The 23,569-nt window shown below is 46.7% G+C and overlaps 1 protein-coding gene across 7 annotated transcripts in view; it reads right to left on the bottom strand.

Moving 5' to 3' along the window:
• Positions 1 to 23,569, bottom strand: part of LOC115181010 (oxidation resistance protein 1) — a 162,417-nt gene that overhangs the window by 76,460 nt on the left and 62,388 nt on the right. For all 7 annotated transcript variants that reach the window (XM_029743157.1, XM_029743143.1, XM_029743148.1 and 4 more), the window contains one exon: positions 10,987 to 11,183. In XM_029743157.1, coding sequence (XP_029599017.1) covers positions 10,987 to 11,183 — 197 coding nt within the window. The remainder of the gene's footprint in view (positions 1 to 10,986; positions 11,184 to 23,569) is intronic.

Raw genomic sequence — 23,569 nt, 5'->3', positions numbered from 1 at the left:
CTTACCTCTGGGCAGGTGCCTAGGAGCCTTACACTGGGCGCACACCGAGCAGGAGGAAACATAAAACCTCACGTCCTTAGCCAAAGTGGGCCACTAGTACTTCCCACTCAGACAGCGCACCGTCCGACCGATGCCTGGATAACCAGAGGAGGGTGACGTGTGGGCCCAATAGATCAGCCGGTCACAGACAGCAGCCAGTCACGGACAGCAGACGGTACGTACAGACGCCCAGCGAGACACTGGAGGGGAGTGGGCTCTGCACGTAGTGCCTGCTCAATGTCTGCGTCCAGCTCCCACACTATACCGGTGCCACCAGGCAGGAGGCTGGGAGTATGGGGGTGGGATCCATGGGCCACTCCTCTGTGTCATACAGCCGGGACAGTGCGTCTGCCTTGGCGTTCTGGGAACCTGGTCTGTAAGAGAGGGTGAAAACAAAACGGGTGAAAATCATGGCCCATCTTGCCTGGCGAGGGTTCAGTCTCCTCGCCGCCCGGATGTACTCCAGATTGTGGTGGTCAGTCCAGATGAGAAAAGGGTGTTTAGCCCCCTCAAGCCTATGTCTCCACGCCTTCAGAGCCTTGACGACAGCCAACAGCTCCCGGTCCCCCACGTCATAGTTTCGCTCCGCCGGGCTGAGCTTCCTCGAGAAAAAGGCACAGGGGCGGAGCTTTGGTGGCGCACCCGAGCGCTGAGAGAGCACGGCTCCTATCCCAGCCTCGGACGCGTCCACCTCCACTATGAACGCCAAAGAGGGATCCGGATGAGCCAGCACGGGAGCCGAGGTAAACAGAGCCCTCAGGTGACCAAAAGCCCTGTCCTCCTCAGCTGACCACTGCAAACGTACCGGTCCCCCCTTCAGCAGTGAGGTAATGGGAGCCGCCACCTGACCAAAACCCTGGATAAACCTCCGGTAGTAATTGGCAAACCCTAGAAACCGCTGCACATCCTTTACCGTGGTGGGAGTCGTCCAATTACACACGGCTGAAATGCGGTCACTCTCCATCTCCACCCCTGAGGTGGAAATGCGGTACCCTAGGAAGGAGACGGACTGTTGGAAGAACAGGCATTTCTCAGCCTTGACGTACAGGTCATGCTCCAACAGACGACCAAGCACCCTGCGCACCAGGGACACATGCTCGGCGTGTGTAGCGGAGTATATCAGAATGTCATCAATATACACCACTACACCCTGCCCGTGCAGGTCCCTGAAAATCTTGTCTACAAAGGCTTGGAAGACTGATGGAGCATTCATCAACCCGTACGGCATGATGAGGTACTCATAATGCCCTGAGGTAGTACCGAAAGCCGTCTTCCACTCGTCTCCCTCCCGGATACGCACCGGGTTGTAAGCGCTCCTGAGATCTAGTTTGGTGAAGAAGTGCACCCCGTGCATTGACTCAATCGCTGTGGCTATGAGAGGTAGCGGGTAACTGTACCTCACAGTGATCTGGTTTAGACCTCGATAGTCAATACACGGGAGCAGACCTCCCTCCTTCTTCTTCACAAAAAAGAAACTCGAGGAGGCGGGTGAAGTGAAGGACCGAATGTACCCCTGACGCAGGGATTCGGAGACATATGTTTCCATAGCGTCCGTCTCCGCCTGTGACAGGGGATACACGTGACTCCTGGGAAGTGCGGCATCTACCAGGAGATTTATCACACAATCCCCCCGTCGATGGGGTGGTAATTGAGTCGCTTTCTTTTTGGAGAAGGCGAGAGCCAAATCGGCATATTCAGGGGGGATGCACACGGTGGAAACCTGGTCTGGACTCTCCACCGTAGTAGCACCAACGGAAACACCTAAACAGCTACCCGAGCACTCTCGCGACCACCCCGTGAGAGCCCTCTGTTGCCATGAGACAGTGGGGTCGTGACAGGCTAACCAGGGTAGGCCTAGCACTACGGGAAACGCAGGAGAGTCAATAAGAAAGAGACTGATTATCTCCTTGTGATCCCCCTGCGTCACCCTGCCCAGGGGAGCGGTGGCCTCCCTAATCGACCCTGACCCTAATGGTTGACTGTCTAAGGCGTGAACGGGGAAGGGCACAGCCCCGGGAACAATGGGGATCCCTAAACTATGGGCGAACGATTTGTCTATAAAATTCCCAGCCGCGCCTGAATCGACGAGCTCCATCTGCTGGGAATGCGGGGAAAATTCAGGAAAAGTGATATACAAAAACATGTGTGCTACAGAGGGCTCTGGGTGAGAATGGTGCCAGCTCACCTGGGGTGACACCAGAGTGCCCTGCCTACTGCCTCGATCCCCAGAGGAACCAACCCGGCACCGACCAGCAGTGTGACCTCTGCGGCCACAGATGGTGCACGAGACGGAACCTCCTCCGGTCTCCCTGCGCACAGCACCTCCCAGCTCCATGGGCATCGGAGCGGTGGTGCTGGGGGATGGAACCGACTGACCCCGCTCTGGACGTCCGCGGGTAGCCAGCAGGTTATCCAACCAAATAGACAGGTCCACCAGCTGGTCGAAGGTGAGGGTGGTGTCCCTGCAGGCCAACTCCCGACGGACGTCCTCGCGCAAACTGCAGCGATAGTAGTCGATCAGGGCCCTTTCGCTCCATCCCGCGCCGGCGGCCAGGGTCCGAAAGTCCATGGCGAACTCCTGGACGCTCTTGTTAGCGCCAGGTGGTAGAGAAGTTCACCCCTCCGCTCTACCCTCGGGCGGGCGGTCGAAGACTGCCAGGAAACGGCGGGTGAAATCCTCGAAATGGTCCAGCGCCGAGTCTCCTTCTCCCCACACGGCGTTGGCCCACTCCAGTGCTTTCCCTGAGAGGCACGAGACGAGGGCGGACACCCTCTCACGACCCGAAGGAGCCGGGTGGATGGTTGCCAGGTAGAGCTCTAGCTGCAATAGGAAACCCTGGCAGCGTGCAGCCGTCCCGTCGTACTCCCGGGGAAGGGCGAGACGAATCCCACTTGGACTGGGTGAAGGGGAGGCGATTAGTGGAGGCCCTGGTTGTGCTGGGGGAGGCGCTGGAGGAACTCCCTGTCTCTCCATGGCGGCGCCGAGATGGTGGATCATCGCCACTTGCTCCTGGACGCGCTCCTCGACCCCTATACCAAGGGCACCTGCTCCTGCTGACTCCATATGGTGGTGTGGGATTCTTTAAAGGGGTGCGAAACTGGTGGCAGGGAAGTCAGACGCGGGAGAGCAGAACTAGGTAGTAGCCGGAGCAGTTTAATTCAGAAACCAACGGCATAAAAATACAACAGAATATGGGTACAAAAAACCCGACGCACACTAGTAAACAAGTGCACAAGCACTTACAATAAACAATCCCACACAAAGACATTGGGGGGAACAGAGGGTTAAATACACAACAAATAATGAGGGAAATGGAAACCAGGTGTGCAGGAAAACAAGACAAAACAAATGGAAAATGCGAAGTGGATCGACAATGGCTAGAAGACCGGTGACGCCGACCGACGAACGCCGCCCGAACAAGGAGAGGAAACGACTTCGGTGGAAGTTGTGACACCACCATGTTACAGCTAAACCATAAGGGAATCACAACCACCATGTTACAGCTAAACCATAAGGGAATCACAACCACCATGTCACAGCTAAACCATAAGGGAATCACAACCACCATGTTACAGCTAAACCATAAGGGAATCACAACCACCCTGCTACAGCTAAACCATAAGGGAATCACAACCACCATGTTACAGCTAAACCATAAGGGAATCACAACCACCATGTTACAGCTAAACCATAAGGGAATCACAACCACCCTGCTACAGCTAAACCATAAGGGAATCACAACCACCATGCTACAGCTAAACCATAAGGGAATCACAACCACCCTGCTACAGCTAAACCATAAGGGAATCACAACCACCATGCTACAGCTAAACAGCTAAACCATTAGGGAATCACAACCACCATGTTACAGCTAAACCATAAGGGAATCACAACCACCCTGCTACAGCTAAACCATAAGGGAATCACAACCACCATGCTACAGCTAAACCATAAGGGAATCACAACCACCCTGCTACAGCTAAACCATAAGGGAATCACAACCACCATGTTACAGCTAAACCATAAGGGAATCACAACCACCATGTTACAGCTAAACCATAAGGGAATCACAACCACCCATCTACAGCTAAACCATAAGGGAATCACAACCACCATGCTACAGCTAAACCACAAGGGAATCACAACCACCCTGCTACAGCTAAACCATAAGGGAATCCCAACCACCATGCTACAGCTAAACAGCTAAACCATTAGGGAATCACAACCACCATGTTACAGCTAAACCATAAGGGAATCACAACCACCCTGCTACAGCTAAACCATAAGGGAATCACAACCACCATGCTACAGCTAAACCATAAGGGAATCACAACCACCCTGCTACAGCTAAACCATAAGGGAATCACAACCACCATGTTACAGCTAAACCATAAGGGATTCACAACCACCATGTTACAGCTAAACCATAAGGGAATCACAACCACCCTGCTACAGCTAAACCATAAGGGAATCACAACCACCCTGCTACAGCTAAACCCTAAGGGAATCACAACCACCATGCTACAGCTAAACCATAAGGGAATCACAACCACCATGCTACAGCTAAACCATAAGGGAATCACAACCACCCTGCTACAGTAAGTCTACAGTAAGTGAATATCAACACATGGCTGGTCAGAGAGAACCTCAGGTCATCACATAATGTAGAGCTATGAATCAGAGTTTTGACCTTTCCTCCCTCATGGTCCATACTGGCCCTACTGATGGTCCTACTGATGGTCCTACTGATGGCCCTACTGATGGTCCTACTGATGGCCCTACTGATGGCCCTACTGATGGCCTACTGATGGTCCTACTGATGGCCCTACTGATGGTCCTACTGATGGTCCTACTGATGGTCCTACTGATGGTCCTACTGACGGCCCTACTGACGGTCCTACTGACGGCCCTACTGACGGTCTTACTGACGGTCCTACTGATGGTCTTACTGATGGTTCTACTGCTGGCCCTACTGATGGCCCTACTGATGGTCCTACTGATGGTCTTACTGATGGTCCTACTGATGGTCTTACTGATGGTCCTACTGACGGTCTTACTGACGGTCCTACTGATGGCCCTACTGATGGTCCTACTGATGGTCTTACTGATGGTCCTACTGATGGTCTTACTGATGGTCCTACTGATGGTCTTACTGATGGTCCTACTGACGGTCTTACTGATGGTCCTACTGATGGCCCACTGATGGCCCTACTGATGGTCCAACTGATGGTCCTACTGATTGCCCTACTGATGGTCCTACTGATGGTCCTACTGATGGTCCTACTGATTGCTCTACTGGGCAAAGCATAATGGCTGTGTCCCAAATGGCACTGTGTTCCCTATATAGCACACAACGACGGAGCAGTGGAAGGATGGAAGGACATTAGTGTTATCATTGTGACATTTCTGGTCCACAACCTGGACCAGTGTGCGTCTTCACCTTGACTTCATAAGGGTAAGGCTGCCAAACAGGCCTGCAAATGAATTACTTACAACCAAAGATACCAAGAAAAAATATATATACTTTCTAAACAGTGAATTGTCCCAATTCAAAGTAACTGTCCCAATGCATACAGTGTCAGTGGGTGATGACAAGCAGTTGTGTACATAGTGTAATTGCCGCCCCTGCCAACTGCTACTATGGGTAAACACAAGCAACAAACCCCCTTAGACAGTCAGAAGAAATACGAGGAGAAAGGAACACTCATGTTCTGCCTAAAGCAGTAACTAGGCCTATAACTCTCACCAACCATAACGGTGAGCAGCATCTCTAGCTAGTCAAGTAGAATTTATAAACGGGAATTTAAAGATAGCAGAAATCCTGACATTGTTTCAGTTAACAGTAGCAGCCAAATCGCAACCTGACACACACACACACACACACACACACACACACACACACACACACACACACACACACACACACACACACACACGATGCACACACTTACGCACACACAAAGAAATGTCAGACCCTTTAGAGAGGGCCTTGTGAGTCTGTCTCCCCAGAATGACTGGCCACCAGGTCAGCCCTAATAATAGTCAGCCTGCTCACTCGTTCAGACCAGACTATTTGTGTCAAACAGCAGTGCTGTACTGTGATAATACATCTCACCTCACACTGTGGCCAAGGTTGGCGCAACACACAAATCTGTTGCCTCTACCATCCTTGAGACAGATTCCCACAACAAACCCCATGGGTCAGAGACACAGCTAATACATTAGGGAATAACGAGTCAGACCGACAGAGAGAAAAAGAGAGAGAGAGAGAGAGAGAGAGAGAGAGAGAGAGAGAGAGAGAGAGAAAGGAGAGCTACAAAAGTACAAGGTGAATAACCCTCTCAGAAGCCATTATCTCCAGCTTCCCACTGACAGACTCTTAAGGCTGTGCACCCTTCCTGGCACTTCCAGGTGGTTACAACACCTACTCAGCCAGATCCTTCAGTGTCTGCACTCCAAATGGCACCCTATTCCCTATATAGTGCACTACTTTTGACCAGGGCCCATAAAAGTTGTTTAGTATGTAAGGAATAGGGTGTAATTTGGGGCGTAATCAGTGCCACCGTCGCCTCCCTCATCTCAGACTATCAGTGGAAATTCAAGTGTTGAACCTGGTTGGAGGCTCATTGATTGTGTGGTTATTAAAACGTCTTGATGGTGTAATGACAGCTCTGTAAGGAGGTAGGTTCTGTCACAGACAGACAGCACAACAAGCTGTCATGTCCCCCCTAGGCTACATTATTATTTATTATCCTATTAGAATAAATTAGCATGATAGGATCCAAATGGGCTGGCTGGATATGTTGCTTTAGCCTGAAGGGTGGATTATAAAGCACATCAAGATAGGGGTTTAGAATGAGGGACCGTCACTAGTCAATGTCTAGTTACTAGGCCTAATATAGGCCTAATGTCACAACCTAGAACCAAATCTTGTTAGCGCCAGCTAGCTACAGTGAGGGAAAAAGTATTTGATCCCCTGCTGATTTTGTATGTTTGCCCACTGACAAAGAAATTATCAGTCTATAATTTTAATGGTTTTTATTTGAACAGTGAGACAGAATAACAACAAAATAATCCAGAAAAACGCATGTCAAAAATGTTATAAATTGATTTGCATTTTAATGAGGGAAATAAGTATTTGACTCCCTCTCAATCTGAAAGATTTCTGGCTCCCAGGTGTCTTTTATACAGGTAACGAGCTGAGATTAGGAGCACACTCTTAAAGGGAGTGCTCCTAATCTCAGCTTGTTACCTGTATAAAAGACACCTGTCCACAGAAGCAATCAATCAATCAGATTCCAAACTCTCCACCATGGCCAAGACCAAAGAGCTCTCCAAGGATATCAGGGACAAGATTGTAGACCTACACAAGGCTGGAATGGGCTACAAGACCATCGCCAAGCAGCTTGGTGAGAAGGTGACAACAGTTGGTGCGATTATTCGCAAATGGAAGAAACACAAAATAACTGTCAATCTCCCTCGGCCTGGGGCTCCATGCAAGATCTCACCTCGTGGAGTTGCAATGATCATGAGAACGGTGAGGAATCAGGCCAGAACTACACGGGAGGATCTTGTCAATGATCTCAAGGCAGCTGGGACCATAGTCACCAAGAAAACAATTGGCAACACACTACGCCGTGAAGGACTGAAATCCTGCAGCGCTTGCAAGGTCCCCCTGCTCAAGAAAGCACATATACATGCCCGTCTGAAGTTTGCCAATCAACATCTGAATGATTCAGAGGACAACTGGGTGAAAGTGTTGTGGTCAGATGAGACCAAAATGGAGCTCTTTGGCATCAACTCAACTCGACGTGTTTGGAGGAGGAGGAATGCTGCCTATGACCCCAAGAACACCAACCCCACCGTCAAACAAGGAGGTGGAAACATTATGCTTTGGGGGTGTTTTTCTGCTAAGGGGACAGGACAACTTCACCTCATCAAAGGGACGATGGACGGGGCCATGTACCGTCAAATCTTGGGTGAGAACCTCCTTCCCTCAGCCAGGGCATTGAAAATGGGTCGTGGATGGGTATTCCAGCATGACAATGACCCAAAACACACGGCCAAGGCAACAAAGGAGTGGCTCAAGAAGCACATTAAGGTCCTGGAGTGGCCTAGCCAGTCTCCAGACCTTAATCCCATAGAAAATCTGTGGAGGGAGCTGAAGGTTCGAGTTGCCAAACGTCAGCCTCGAAACCTTAATGACTTGGAGAAGATCTACAAAGAGGAGTGGGACAAAATCCCTCCTGAGATGTGTGCAAACCTGGTGGCCAACAACAAGAAACGTCTGACCTCTGTGATTGCCAACAAGGGTTTTGCCACCAAGTACTAAGTCATGTTTTGCAGAGGGGTCAAATACTTATTTCCCTCATTAAAATGCAAATCAATTTATAACATTTTCGACACGCATTTTTCTGGATTTTTTTGTTATTCTGTCTCTCACTGTTCAAATAAACCTACCATTAAAATTATAGACTGATCATTTCTTTGTCAGTGGGCAAACGTACAAAATCAGCAGGGGATCAAATACTTTTTTCCCCTCACTGTAGCTAACTATTACAATTAGCTAACTAGCTAACTGTCTTTATATTTAATGACATGTAGATGTATGTTTATGTCTGCCACCAAAGATGATATATTATAAAACAAGCCAATAAAGGACCCACACACTACTCACGCTCTTTTAACATCCATACCCTCACTATTCCAGTAGCAGAGCACTTACACTGTAGCAGGGATTTCAACTGTATTCATTTACATTGATAATTAGCCACATAAGCTCAAGGACAGGAGACAATAAATGCACAAAGAGCTCTTAGCATTGTTTTACATTAAGCATGATTTAACCCTGCTGTTAAGCAGTGTTGGGATTAGTTATTTGAAAAGTAAACACAAAGTAACATGTTATTTTACAATATTACTTTGTGTGGAAAGTGACGTGTTAAATTTAAGCAATAAGGCCCGAGGAAGTGTGGTATATGGCCAATATACCATGGATAAGGGCTGTTCTTATGCACGCCGCAACGCAGAGTTCCTGGACACAGCCCTTAGCCGTGGTATATTGGCCATATATCACAAACCCCCCGAGGTGCCTTATTGCTATTATAAACTGGTTACCAATGTAATTAGAGCAGTAAAAATAAATATTTTGTCATACCTGTGGTATATGTTCTGACAGACCATGGCTGTCAGCCAATCAGCATTCAGGGCTCCAACCACCCAGTTTATAATACTAGTTATATTACATTGTATTACTTTCATGAAACAAATCTCACAATCTCACAGTTTGTTTGACTGTCGGAGGGAGCGTGCTCTTCCAAGGATAGGCTACTCACTATCTCAGGTTAGATCACTAGTTTCATCTGTGGCGTTGCTTTCCTGTGCTAGTCTACAAGTGCTGAGCTATATATGGGGTGCTTAATTATCCCTCTACAGTATACTGTAAGCCAAACATCTGCACAAATTTCTTATCTTTTCATTCAAAATCTTTCTCTCAAGTTCTGGTTATAGAGCGCACGAACACGAACCCATAGAGATGTATAGAGGGCACACTTGCCACTAGACAGGAAAGCCCTCTATGGGCTTTGCTATCAAAGAAGCGATCAATGGCAAAGATCAGAGGTGTACATTTATATGAACAGCAGCTGTGATGACGTTTCCCCAAACAGACTCTTCACTCAGTCAATAACTAAATGAGGAAACAAGTCAAGATCGGATCATGGAAACACCCGTCCCGATAGAGATATGATTCTGAAAGTAACGCAGGCGTTGTTTGACAAAGTAACTGTAATAATATTACCCAATTTAAACAAGTAACGTGTTACTTTACTCCATTACTCCTTAAAAGTAATCCGATTACGTAACATGTTACTTTTGAACCGTGTAACCCCCAACACTGCTGCTAAGGCATGAGGTTGTAGAGTCAGGAGCTCAAGAGACCGGGGAGCATTAACCTGTACACAATTCTTTTACAATAACTTAGCCAGTTACAGAGATAACACAAACACGGTATATGGTTATTTCACAGCTACAGAATTGGGTAAATGATTATTGAAGACTAGAGAGTGTTGTTACATCACCCCCATAGGCCTGCTGAAACTGTCTGGTCATGAATGGACCTCTTCTTACATCAGATCAATATATAATACCAAACTGAATTGATTCAATTCACCATTCATCAGCCCTGACTGACTGACTGACCGACCGACTGACTTACATTGCACTCCTTCCTACCTTGCCATTGGTGTCAGTATGATTCAACAGCCAATCATCTCTCTATTAACAGCGGGTTAAGATGTACAAGGTGTGTGTGTACAAGGTTAAACCAAATGATTAACTAAAAGTCCGACACATGCAGAACACCTCGACAGTACTCTGTCCATCCTTTAAGCTAGCTAACAAAAGTAGCGAAGTCAATGGGCAATCGCATTTCAGAGGCAGAATGATTCAGAGATAGTGTGTGCACAGAATTGCATTATGAACTCCCCAAACACATTTTACCAACTCAGAAAGTGTGCTTCCTCAAGTGTTATTACTACACCTCTGACAATAGCTAAATATATTCCTACATAAATATAAAGTAGCCTATAGCTGCCACAAGCACCAACCAGCACTCCCCAAAAATGATTTATTGTGACTTGAGGCAATGAGGCCATCTTGAGGTTCAATCAGTCAGTCGCCTTACAAAGCAACACACACACACACACACACACACACACACACACACACACACACACACACACACACACACACACACACACACACACACACACACACACACCACACACACACACACACACACACACACACACACACACACACAACCCTCCAACATCCCTTCCTCTTCCTGCCACAGACTCGTGTCCCTGGAGGAAAGTCAAATGGAGGAACATGGAACGTGGACACACATAGATGGGCAGATCAGAATTCTAGCACTTTCCATTTACCGATGGTGTAGCCGCGTTTCAGCTCACTGCACCGTGGACTGCAGATTCTCTGGGAATTGGTTGCATTGTTTTGCTGCACCCCCAATGTGGTTGTCTTGGTAACAGGTGGTGCAGTCTTGTTGATCGGCGAGGTTGGCACCAGGGTAGAGGAGAATCCTTGAGTGGCAATATCCACTGACTGGGATTTCTTCTTCAGTCTGTTCAAAACAAAACAACAACAGGAAATATGGAGTCAGTCATAACACATAACACCACATATTCAGTAATAACATGGTGATGCAACAGGAAGTGGGAAATATGACCTTGTAAATTCAAAAGTGTCAAAAGATACAGTGCATATACATTGCTGCCAATAACAAAACAGTTCATCATATTATGTTATGTCAGCAGTCAGCACAGCAGCTATTGATAATGATGTAGAGTGAATGCAACATATTCACGGTGTGGCATATTCCATACTCTGGCTATGATTAATTGGAGGAGAGATCAATAACTTAATGAGGTCCTCATTAACAATTCAATTTAACAAACCATTTCAACAATATTTTATTGTTTTATAATAAAACACAACAATATTATAACAGGAATATGAATTGGACACTTCTGAACGAGATATGCTGTCATTGATCAAACATCAAACAGATAATAAGTGTAAAGATATGTGTTAACAGGGACTATTCCGTTGGTTCCCTTGTAGGCCTGGGCAAACGAAATCAAGCACAGCTCAAATATTTGAAAGTATTTGACATTATGTATTTGACCCAGACGTGGTAATTTTCTACACACAATGTCAGACAGCAATTTCACAATACAAACACTGTTGATGCTGTAAAGTGAAGTGGATCACTTGCTTACATAAGATGACCTATACATGATTAAACCTTATCCTATGAGACACTGACCTAAATCAAAGGAACCTACGCCAAAGTGTAAAAGCCAATTAAACGTCTCACCATAGGATTTACACAACAGGCTAGTTTATTTATAAACAAGTTCAGTACAAAGTTCACTAAGCTAATCCAGGTATCAAACATGCAGAAGAAACATTATATAAGTATGCAGCACCTGCGAGTTAACAAAAACACCACAATGACTATGAAGACGTTGTATACCTGCCAGTTACTGATTTCCCTGCCTACTACGTTGCTATATCATCAACATTATAAAGCATGGAAAATCAAAAACATGAGGCAAGCACATATTATTTAGAGAAGATAGTGTAAATGGATGAACAAGTACTCCTAAAGTACTATCTATGGTATGTAAACTAAAGTCCGTCAGTCTTTCCCGTAGACAAGGCCTGTCAGAGTAGCCTGAAGCAGCAATACAAGGTTCTTCTCAGAACTCCTGGCAGCAGCAGTTATGAGCCCCATAAACAACAACCCTAGTAGTAGGCCCTATCTTAAAGAAAACATTGAAAAAACGTAAACATTTCCATATGCGATCATACTGACGGAGCTTTGAGGGCAGTATGTTGCTCTGAGGACCCTTATAGATATTCTACTAAAACCTACGCTTTTTTGTTTAGGAGTAACTTAAATAAAGGGTTTGTTTTGTGATGATTGTTTTTGAGGTAAAGTTTTCAGCATGTGAACATGCTATAATGAAAGAGGAGAGAGGTAGAGTTACACCGTGGTGATCAAGGTTCTGGAGGAGGGCAGACAGGAAGAGAAAACCTGTAGGTGTGTGTGATGTCTATCCCAGAATCCCTTGGGAGAAAACAATAATTACCACCTCATCAGTGAGGGTCCTCCTTCCAGATCTGATTCACTGGCTGGTGTGTGTGTGTGTGTGTGTGTGTGTGTGTGTGTGTGTGTGTGTGTGTGTGTGTGTGTGTGTGTGCATGTAAGCAGACTGCAGCTGTTTTGTGCCACCCGCTGAAATATCAGCCGCTAATCAGGACAGTGTAGTCTGTGGCACCGAACAGCAAAACAATAACACTTTCCACAGGGATCACAACAATGCCTGGCTGGTGTCGCCTTGTTTAGTGTTCAACACATCTAATCATCATATATGGTAAGATACGTTTACCACAATAACAGGAGTTATTGTAAAGTAAGCCTTGTCCAAGCCATAACCTCCCATACAATAACAGAAATAACAGGAATAATATTATGAAATTGGTTTGTATTGATAACTACCACTGCTTAGAAAACAAAGATGGATCTTATTAAACAATATAATTACAATAGTTTTTTTTCTTTCTTCAGAGGTAATTAGTGTAAGCTCCAAAGACTGTGTCCCTGACAACTGGGCTGCATCTCCATTTTTTTACATTTTAGTCATTTAGCAGACGCTCTTATCCAGAGCAACTTACAGTAGTGAATGCATACATTTCATACATTTTTTCTCTCCGTACTGGTCCCCCGTGGGAATCTAACCCACAACCCTGGCGTTGCAAACACCATGCTCTACCAACTGAGCCACACGGGACCCGTGTCAATAGCCTTCAACTGGTGTACAGCAACTATCCACCACCCTCCTCAATCTACACATACCGTCTGATCTGACTGGCTACAGCTTGCATCGGCACGGTTTATCACAGCTTTCAGTGGGCCAATGGGCTGGGGCCAGAGACGGTTAGGTCACCAGTGGCCCTATGGCGTTTAATCCCATCACATGGGGAGGGAGATGGCAAAGCATGTCAACAAAGCCACCAGCTCCCACCAACAGATTCTATCTATCTATGAGCAGCAAAACATTTAATAAGGGGGAAGAGGTAAGGGAAAGAGGGAAGGAGAAAAGGGAGGAAAGCAAATGAAAAGCGGGCATTTTGTTTTCCTTCTCTGCTGTTCTGTTGCTTGGTCCAGGAGGAGAGCGGTGCCTAACAGGCATCACTCAGATTATCCATCTCTACAGGGACTGGGAGTCACATGGTTTGGCAAGGCAGAAACAACACAGGAAATGTGGGCCAAGTCAAACATGCTTATCACTACACCCAGTAAGAGGGATTAGAGCTAGAGGAAAGGGGGCAGCTTGGCTCCACTCCACTCGCTTATGAAAACAACAAAAACACTGCCTTTAGTTTATGCAGCTGTATATGAGGCTTGTCATGTAGATATGCTGCAATACTGGCTTGGCTGGGTTTGACATCCATAACAGCAAAATGGCCGATATGACAGTTATGAGTCCCATTACACTGTGTTATGCAACAGCATTGTGAATGACGGGGGAAAAAAACACCATCACAAAGAAACCTAATTTAGTGAAAACACTGAATGTTCTGTGTCTTTGTGGGGATGGAAATCAGGCAGGATTCAGCTCTTAGACATTAAGACTCCAGGCAAGCCTTACTCAACGTTCGCTATCTGAATGATTTTCAAGTTGCTCATGCCTTTATTTTGTTGTGTTTAAAGGAAATGGATAGAAACACACAACGGAAATGTATTTTTCTGTCAATTACACTGTTATGTCATTATATGTACCGTATGTATCCCTGTTCTCCCACGCTCAATAGGCAGCCTATTAATTACCTCTGTCTTAGCTATTATTGAACAATTAGACACTCATTATAAACTCAAACACACTATAATAGTGCAGCCTATGGCATATCTCCATATGAATGCAATTTCTTCTCTTCAAAGTTGAATTAATGGTCATGATAGAGCCATAACCCTCTGTGGCCATTTATTGTGACGAACGCCTATCCTATCCTACCATAGGCCTTTCCTGCAGTCAAATGACCTAGTGGCCTAATGGGTGGAATGCTCATATTTTTCCCAATTTCTTAATTGATAAACAAAAACATTTTAGACTCTGACTCCCGAGTGTCGCAGCGGTCTAAGGCACTGCATCGTAGTGCTAGAGGCGTCACTACAGACCCAGGTTTGATCCCAGGCTGTGTTGCAGCCGGTCGTGACCGGGAGACCCATGAGGTGGCACACAATTGGCCCAGCGTCGTCCAGGTTAGTTTAGGGTTTGGCCGGCCGGGATGTCCCTGTCCCATCGCGTTCTAGCGACTCCTTGTGGAGGGCCAGGCGTATGCATGCTGACTCCGGTCGCCAGTTGTACGGTGTTTCCTACGATACATTGGTGTGGCTGGCTTACGGGTTAAGAGAGCATGTGTCAAGGAGCAGTGCGGCTTGGCTGGGTCGTGTTTTGGAGGACGCATGGCTCTCGACCTTCGCTTCTCCTAAGTACGTACGGGAGTTGCAGCAATGGGACAAGACTGTAACTACCAATAGGATATCGCAAAATTGGGGAGAAAAAGGAGTGTGCAAAGCTGTCATCAAGGCAAATATAAAATATATTTTGATTTATTTAACACTTTTTGGGTTACTACATGATTCCATATGTGTTATTTCATAGATGTGAAGTCTTCACTATTATTCAACAATGTAGAAAATAGTAAAAATAAAGAAAACCCTAGAATGAGTAGGTGTTCTAAAACTTTTGACCAGTAGTGTATGTCAAATGGTTTTGTTATATGTCAGTCTTCTGTGATGTATATAAAGTGCAATATTGGGACGCAAAATCGAAATTGAATAAACTCTATATCTGACATGGTGCAGGTGTCCTTAATTGCCAGGGCTGTAGCTCTCTGGGGTAGGAATGGTCTGCATAATGAATGGAGGGAGAATGCAGACTGCAGACTCCCAGTCTCATCTAACCCTCACTAAATGCTAGAGCAGCAGTTCTGTTGTCAAACGGCCTGAGCGGGTGGCATTCTGTCTGAACAATGAGCCCTGAACATCGACAGCTTGCTTATGAAAGTGCTGAGACTACAAACAAAACAGGTAGATAGCTGCCTACTGCAGGGGAAAGGGAAATGATTTGAGCTGACTTAAAGGTGCCGTTTCTCCTCACTAATGACTGTGACATGCCCTGCATGTCACATGTGTAACCAGAGGAAAAAAACTCTAGACCACCTTTACTCCACACACAGAGACTCTCCCTCGCCCTCCATTTGGCAAATATGCCCATAATCCTATCCTCCTGATTCCTCCTTACAACCAAAAACTAAAGCAAGGAATTACAAGTGACTCGCTCAATACGGAAGTGGTCAGATGACGCGGATGCTACGCTATGAGACGGTTTTGCTAGCACAGACTGGAATATGTTCCTGGACTCATCCAATGGCAATGAGGAGTATACCACCTCAGTCACCGGTTTCATCAATAAGTGCATCGACGACGTCGTCCCCACAGTAACCGTATCCCCATAGTAACCGTACGTACATATCCCAACCAGAAGCCATGGATTACAGGCAACATCCAACTGAGCTAAAGGCTAAAGCTGCCGCTTTCAAGGAGTGGGACACTAATCTGGACGCTTATAAGAAATCCTGCTAGGCCCACAGACGAACCATCAAAAGGTCAAAGTTTAAATACAGGACTAAGATTGAATCCTACTACACTGGCTCTGACGCTCGTCGGATGTGGCAGGGCTTGCAAACTATTACGGAGTACAAAGGTAGACCCAGCCGCGAGCTACCCAGTGACACGAGCCTACCAGACAAGCTAAATGCCTTTTATGCATGCTTCGAGGCAAGCAACACTGAAGCATGCATGAGAGCACCAGCTGTTCTGGATGACTGTGTGATCACGCTCTCTGTAACCGATGTGAGCAAGGCCTTTAAACAGGTCAACATTCACAAAGCCGTGGGGCCAGATGGATTACCAGGATGTGTACTCAAAGCACGTGCGAACCAAATGGCAAGTGTCTTCACTGACATTTTCAACCTCTCCCTGACCGAGTCTGTAATACCTACATGTTTCAAGCAGACCCACCATAGTCCCTGTGCCCAAGAAAGCGAAGGTAACATGCCTAAATAATTACCACCCCGTAGTACTCATGTCGGTAGCCATGAAGGGCTTTGAAAGGCTGGTCATGGCTCACATCAACACCATCATCCTGGAAACCAAAGACCCACTCCAATTTGCATACCGCCCCAACAGATCCAAAGATGACGCAATCTTAATCACACTCCACACTGCCATTTGCCACCTGGACAAAATGAACATCTATGTGAGAATCTTGTTCATTGACTACAGCTCAGCATTCAACACCATAGTGGCCACAAAGCTCATCACTAAGCTAAGGACTCTGGGACTAAACACCTCCTTCTGCAACTTAATCCTGGACTTCCTGACGAGTCAGCACCAGGTGGTAAGGGTAGACAAAAACACATATGCCACACTGATCCTCAACACTGGGGCCCTTCAGGGGTGCGTGCTTAGTCCCCTCCTGTACTCCCTGTTCACCCACAACTGCGTGGTCAAGCACGACTCTAACACCATCATTAAGTTTGCTGACAACACAACAGTGGCTGATCACTGACAACAATGAGACAGCCTATAGGGAGGAGGTCAGAGATCTGGCAGTGTGGTGCCAGGACAACAACCTCTCCCTTAATGTGAGCAAGACAAAAGAGCTGATCGTGGACCACAGGAAAAGGAGGGCCGAACACGCCCCCATTAACATCAACGGGGCTGTAGTGGAGCGGGTTGAGAGTTTCAAGTTCCTTGGTGTCCACATCACCAACGCTCTATCATGGTCCAAACACACCAAGACAGTCATGAGGAGGGCACGACAACACCTTTTCCCCTCAGGAGACTGAAAAGATTTGGCATGGGTCCCCAGATCCTCAAAAAGTTCTACAGCTGCACCATCGAGAGCATGCTGACCGGTTGCATTACCTTCTGGTATGGCAACTGCTTGGCATCCGACCGTAAGGCGCTACAGAGGGTAGTGCATATTGCCCCATACATCACTGGTGCCAAGCTTCCTGCCATCCAGGTCCTAGGCGGTGTAAAAGACTCAAGTCACCCAAGTCATAGACTGTTCTCTCTGCTACCGCACATCAAGCGGTACTGGAGCGCCAAGTCTAGGACCAAAAGGCTCCTTACTAGCTTCTACCCCCAAGCCATAAGACTGGTGAACAATTAATCAAATGGCCACCCGGACTATTTACATTGATTTGACATAGTATGCATAGAAATAGAATGAACTGCACGGGAATTTTTGTTATAGTAATTCTATTTCTGTGATTGTAGAATGTGATTGTGATTGTGTGTTGTTACTTTGTAAGGTACACTCAATGAAGCTAACAAGGAAGTGGTATCATATTAAATCACACTTTTAGTGACGGATCTAGAAATGCAGATGATTTGCTGGAATGAACCGTTAAGTGTAACATGAGACAACCCTCCGGTAACTCAGGTATAGAATAATAAAGATGTGATCTTCCACTGCACCTTCCATCTTCACCTGTTATGTAAGGCATTAAGCAGTGCTACAATACAGCGGTGGGTTGGACAGGAAAAGCCCTCTGTCAGTGAGTGATGTCCATCGTGCTACAGTATACCCTTCAGCTGAATACCCTGGTTTGATGACATATTTTAATCCCTGACAGGGCTTTGTCAACTGCTGTCAGTTCTGCAAACACTTGCTGTTATTCTTTTTGGCTTTGTTTTGGCTTTTGGATTTTATTTCTCCCCCGTGAACTGACAGACAGCAGAAACTTTGCCACATCTTTTGATCCGGGTAGAAAGATAATACAATCTGTGTAACCCCTGGGTCTTGTCCCCTCCTCAGACTTCACAGTGAACCTCTCTGATCCTGTACTGCTAGGTTATGGCAGAGACAACAGAAAAGGACCATGCTCTCTGATTGCCCCGGGAGTTGAGTTTGGAGTGTAGGTTACCACACAATACTACCACCGACTATGACTTACGGGTCTAAATATTGTATGTTCTTACGGGTCTAAATACTGTAAAACACTTGAGAGCACAGAGTGTAATGTGTAGAGTTTACCTTTCTTTTCCCCCTACCACATAATCTCAAAAGGTTACGCACGCACGCACGCACACACACACACACAAACACACCCACACCCACACACACCCACATACACACACCCAGCAGCTTCAAGTGTACCAACAGAACAATGTCTCACCACCAAACCCTAGCTGGCTTTAATGATCTATCCTCCACTTAACAGTGTCTGCCAACAAAGTGGGACAGCTTTGTTTTTATCAAAGCCTGCCCATAAATCAACAATGCTGCTCATATAAACTCAGAGGGATGGTTGCTATTCATTTTCTAAAACCATATCAATATCACCCAAAAACAGCCCCCAGCCAAGGCTTTTCAATTCGCTAACAGAGGAATTACCGTGGCCCAAAAAAGCAGAAAAAAAATCACTGTTCATTTGAATGACTTGAACTCCAGGGCATATTTCTCTTCTGGATCTCTCTCTGTGCATCACTCAAGCATAATAGACACATACAAATGCACATTAAAGCCCACATGCACACACAAGAGCACGCATATGCACACAGAAGCACACACACACATACACGCTACCACTGCCCTTGTTGTTTCATTCAGTGAGCATGGCGTGGAGCCTTGAGACTGTTGTGCTGCTGCAGTCTGTAAATGGCCTCTTGGTTGCTAGCCTCGCTCCTATTTCTTCGCTATCATTCGCCGAGCCACGAGGACAGGCAGAGAGATGATTGGCCGACAGCCTTAATGGATTCAACACCATGCCTGCCACGTTAGGAAGCTTGTGGCGTTGAAAAAACATCCACTGAGGATTCAAACAGATTGTATTTTGGCAGCTCTCTGACAGCATGTAGATTGTAGAATATATGATCTTCATCATAAGGCTAGCTACCTCTGTGAGTAGAAAATAGAGGAAGAAAGGAAAGGAAGGTAGGAAGGTGACAAGAAAAGGGAAGTGTTATAAGAGAACTAAGTGCAGTCCCATACTGGTGAATGTCCTCTACCTTTCTGTGTCTGAAATGGCACACTAGTTCCTTGTTCAGTACTTTTGGCCAGAGCTACATAGGGCTAACACATAGTGCACACTTGCTAGGGAATAGGGTGCCATTTCAGGTTTTGCTGTGTGTCTGCCTGACTCAGGATGCCTCAGCTGACCTCTGAGGCGACTAGGAAAGAGGTGAAGTTAGACTCATTTGTTAATGCTCAACCTTCTGATTGGCTGCCCACAATAATGATCAGTACCACAACCCTAGTGTGTGTGTGTGTGTGTGTGTGTGTGTGTGTGTGTGTGTGTGTGTGTGTGTGTGTGTGTGTGTGTGTGTGTGTGTGTGTGTGTGTGTGTGTGTGTGTGAGACCGACAGATAGATAGAACGAGGGAGACAGAGAGAGAGGGAGACAGAGAGAGTGAGTGAGTGAGTGAGTGAGTGAGTGAGTGAGTGAGTGAGTGAGTGAGTGAGTGAGAGAGAGAGAGAGAGAGAGAGGGAGAAAGCACAATAGCACTGTAGGTAAGAGCACTAAAATATCTGTTTGTGTGTGAGGGAGTGTGTGCCTCTCTCTCCTCTCTCTGCACCGCACCGTGCCCTTCAAATGGTAATGCCCAGGCTTGTCTCAGACTCACCCTGCTCTCTGCTCTCTCTGCATGCTAAATATTTCACGTCATTCTGTGCCCTTGCAAGGCATCTGTTGTGTTCGATCCGGGGGAGCACCTCTGATAGGCCGGCTACAACATCTGGTGCCATGGCGCTCGGGTCGCTGGCGCCGGATGATGAGGTCACAGGGTTGTTGAATGTTGTGGAACATTTCGTAGTTAAAAAGGCTAAATCCAACTCAGGGCAATAACTCTAACACCACAGCAGCTGACGTTGGGGTGATGTTGGTGGTGATGTTAGGGAAGATATTGGGGGTGATGTTGGTGGTGATGTTAGGGAAGATATTGGGGGTGATGTTGGTGGTGATGTTAAAGAAGATATTGGGGGTGATGTTGGTGGTGATGTTAGGGAAGATATTGGGGGTGATGTTGGTGGTGATGTTAAAGAAGATATTGGGGGTGATGTTGGTGGGGATGTTAGGGAAGATATTGGGGGTGATGTTGGTGGTGATGTTAGGGAAGATATTGGGGGTGATGGTGGTGATGTTAGGGAAGATATTGGGGGTGATGTTGGTGGTGATGTTAGGGAAGATATTGGGGGTGATGTTGGTGGTGATGTTAAAGAAGATATTGGGGGTGATGTTGGTGGTGATGTTAAAGAAGATATTGGGAGTGATGTTGGTGGTGATGTTATAGAAGATATTGGAGGTGATGTTGGTGGTGATGTTAAATAAGGTATTGGGAGTGATGTTGGTGGTGATGTTAAAGAAGATATTGTGGGTGATGTTGGTGATGATGTTGGGAGTGATGTTGGTGGTGATGTTAAAGAAGATATTGTGGGTGATGTTGGTGGTGATGTTAAAGAAGATATTGGGGGTGATGTTGGTGGTGATGTTAAAGAAGATATTGGGGGTGATGTTGGTGATGATGTTGGTTGTGATGTTAGGACAGATGTTGGGGGTGATGTTGGCCAGATGTTGGGGGTGATGTTGGGGGTGATGTTAGGACAGATGTTGGGGGTGATGTTGGGGGTGATGTTAGGACAGCTGTTGGGGGTGATGTTGGGGGTGATGTTGGTGGTGATGTTAGTGGTGATGTTAGGACAGATGTTGGTGGTGATGTTAGGACAGATGTTGGGGGTGATGTTGGGGGTGATGTTGGTGGCAATGTTAGGACAGATGTTGGAGGTGATGTTGGGGGTGATGTTGGTGGTGATGTTGGCGGCAATGTTAGGACAGATGTTGGAGGTGATGTTGGTGATGTTGGGAGTGATGTTGGTGGTGATGTTGGTGGTGATGTTAGGACAGATGTTGGGGATGATGGTGGTTGGTCGGTGGTGGTTGGTTGGTGGTGACGTGGGTAAGTATGAACCTGCTCCAGCCCATCTCTTGGTTTGTTATCTGGTGAGCCATGCCTACATACAGGGAAGCATGAATATGTTATCTGTGGATGGATGTGTGGCATTTTCCCTGGCCTGACCAAAAGGCACTCACACTCAATCCCTCTCACACTCCCTCTCTCTCTTCCTTCTTCTCACACACTCTCCCTTCCTTTCACTGTTACACTGTACTCCCTCCTTCTCACAGTCCCACCATCCATCTCTTCCTCTCACCCTTCCTCCCTCTCTCTCCATCTACCTCTCCCCCTTTCCCTCCCTCCTTCTACCTCCATCCCTCCTTCTCTGTTGGCTGTTGGCAGGCAGTTTGGCAGAGGGGAACATTGACCTGATGCCCCGTTGCAGCAGGCGCCGTTGGCAACACTCGAGCACAGTCTGGAGCGACTGCTCACACCCCTCCTTCCCACCTTCTTTCCCCCTCCTCCTCCTCCTCCTTTCCTCCTCTCCCAGAAAAAGAAGACAGACAGGAAGACAGACAGACGGATGGAGACAAGTTTGTCTGGGTTAAAAACTCTAAAGCAAGTCAGAGCGACAGGAAGATGAAAGTGGGGAGGCCCTGAGGCAGATACCACACACAGCACAGCTAGCTAACTCTCCCACCGTCTGACTCACTTCAGTCAAAACCAAAATGTTGTTTTTTTCACTCAAGTTCTAATTACATGTGGTGCGCTTCAGTGCTTCAGAGGTTTTAGGTTGGCTGGCATTTATAGGACAAGCAGCGATAGTGCAGCTCCTAACACCACTGCATATGTATGTCTCTCAAATGTGGTGATGAACTCTGTCTTAACTAGAGGTTCCAAAATGTTGGAACCTGACCCGAAACGACCCAAACACAATCAGACACGACCCGAATGGACTGATCATATTTATTAAATGGGGACCAGGACCTGAATGGACCTGAGAACAATCAGACCTGAACCCGAATGGACCCGAGAACAATCAGACCTGAACCCTTAATGGACACGAGAACAATCAGACCTGAACCCTTAATGGACACGAGAACAATCAGACCTGAACCCTTAATGGACCCGAGAACAATCAGACCTGAACCCTTAATGGACACGAGAACAATCAGACCTGAACCCTTAATGGACCCGAGAAATCAGGAAACTTAATGGACACGAGAACAATCAGACCTGAACCCTTAATGGACACGAGAACAATCAGACCTGAACCCTTAATGGACACGAGAACAATCAGACCTGAACCCTTAATGGACACGAGAACAATCAGACCTGAACCCTTAATGGACACGAGAACAATCAGACCTGAACCCTTAATGGACACGAGAACAATCAGACCTGAACCCTTAATGGACACGAGAACAATCAGACCCAGACCCAATTGGACCTGAGTGACAAAAAACTATGTTTATCATGTTGCTCTTCTGGTTAACAAATAGGTCCTTAAATGTTGGCTAGGGCCTTCTATAAGTTAGTAAATTCACCTTATTAGCGTAAAACAAATATCTGCTAGGCAATGCAGAGCCGTGGCTGGGTCCATTCGAGTCCACTCAGGTCTACCAGCTGTAGTGATATAGACCCGAGACCTGATGACAATCAAACAGGACCCAACCCGGACCTGAGGGAAAAGTTAGAATTTCAGACCCCGTACCTCATCGGGCCCGGGTCGGGTTTCGGGCATATCGGGTCTACCCGGATCCATGAAGACCTCTTGTCTGAAATGTCCCTATATTCCCTGTACTTCTGAACTCAGCTCCCTTCTTATTTGAACAATTTGTACTTCTCCTCCATGAAAAAACGTTTGGATTGGTTATTGCATGAAATGAGGTTAAGATGATCTATTATTTAGACAAGGTCACTGTCCAAGGTCAGGGAGTCAGGACCAGACTGTGCCACGGTGCCTCTCTCTCT

The sequence above is a fragment of the Salmo trutta genome, chromosome 3 (assembly GCF_901001165.1).
Source record: "Salmo trutta chromosome 3, fSalTru1.1, whole genome shotgun sequence".
Lineage (NCBI taxonomy): Eukaryota > Metazoa > Chordata > Actinopteri > Salmoniformes > Salmonidae > Salmo > Salmo trutta.
Note: the sequence above shows the minus strand (reverse complement) of the source record. Positions and strands in the feature narration are given on the sequence as shown.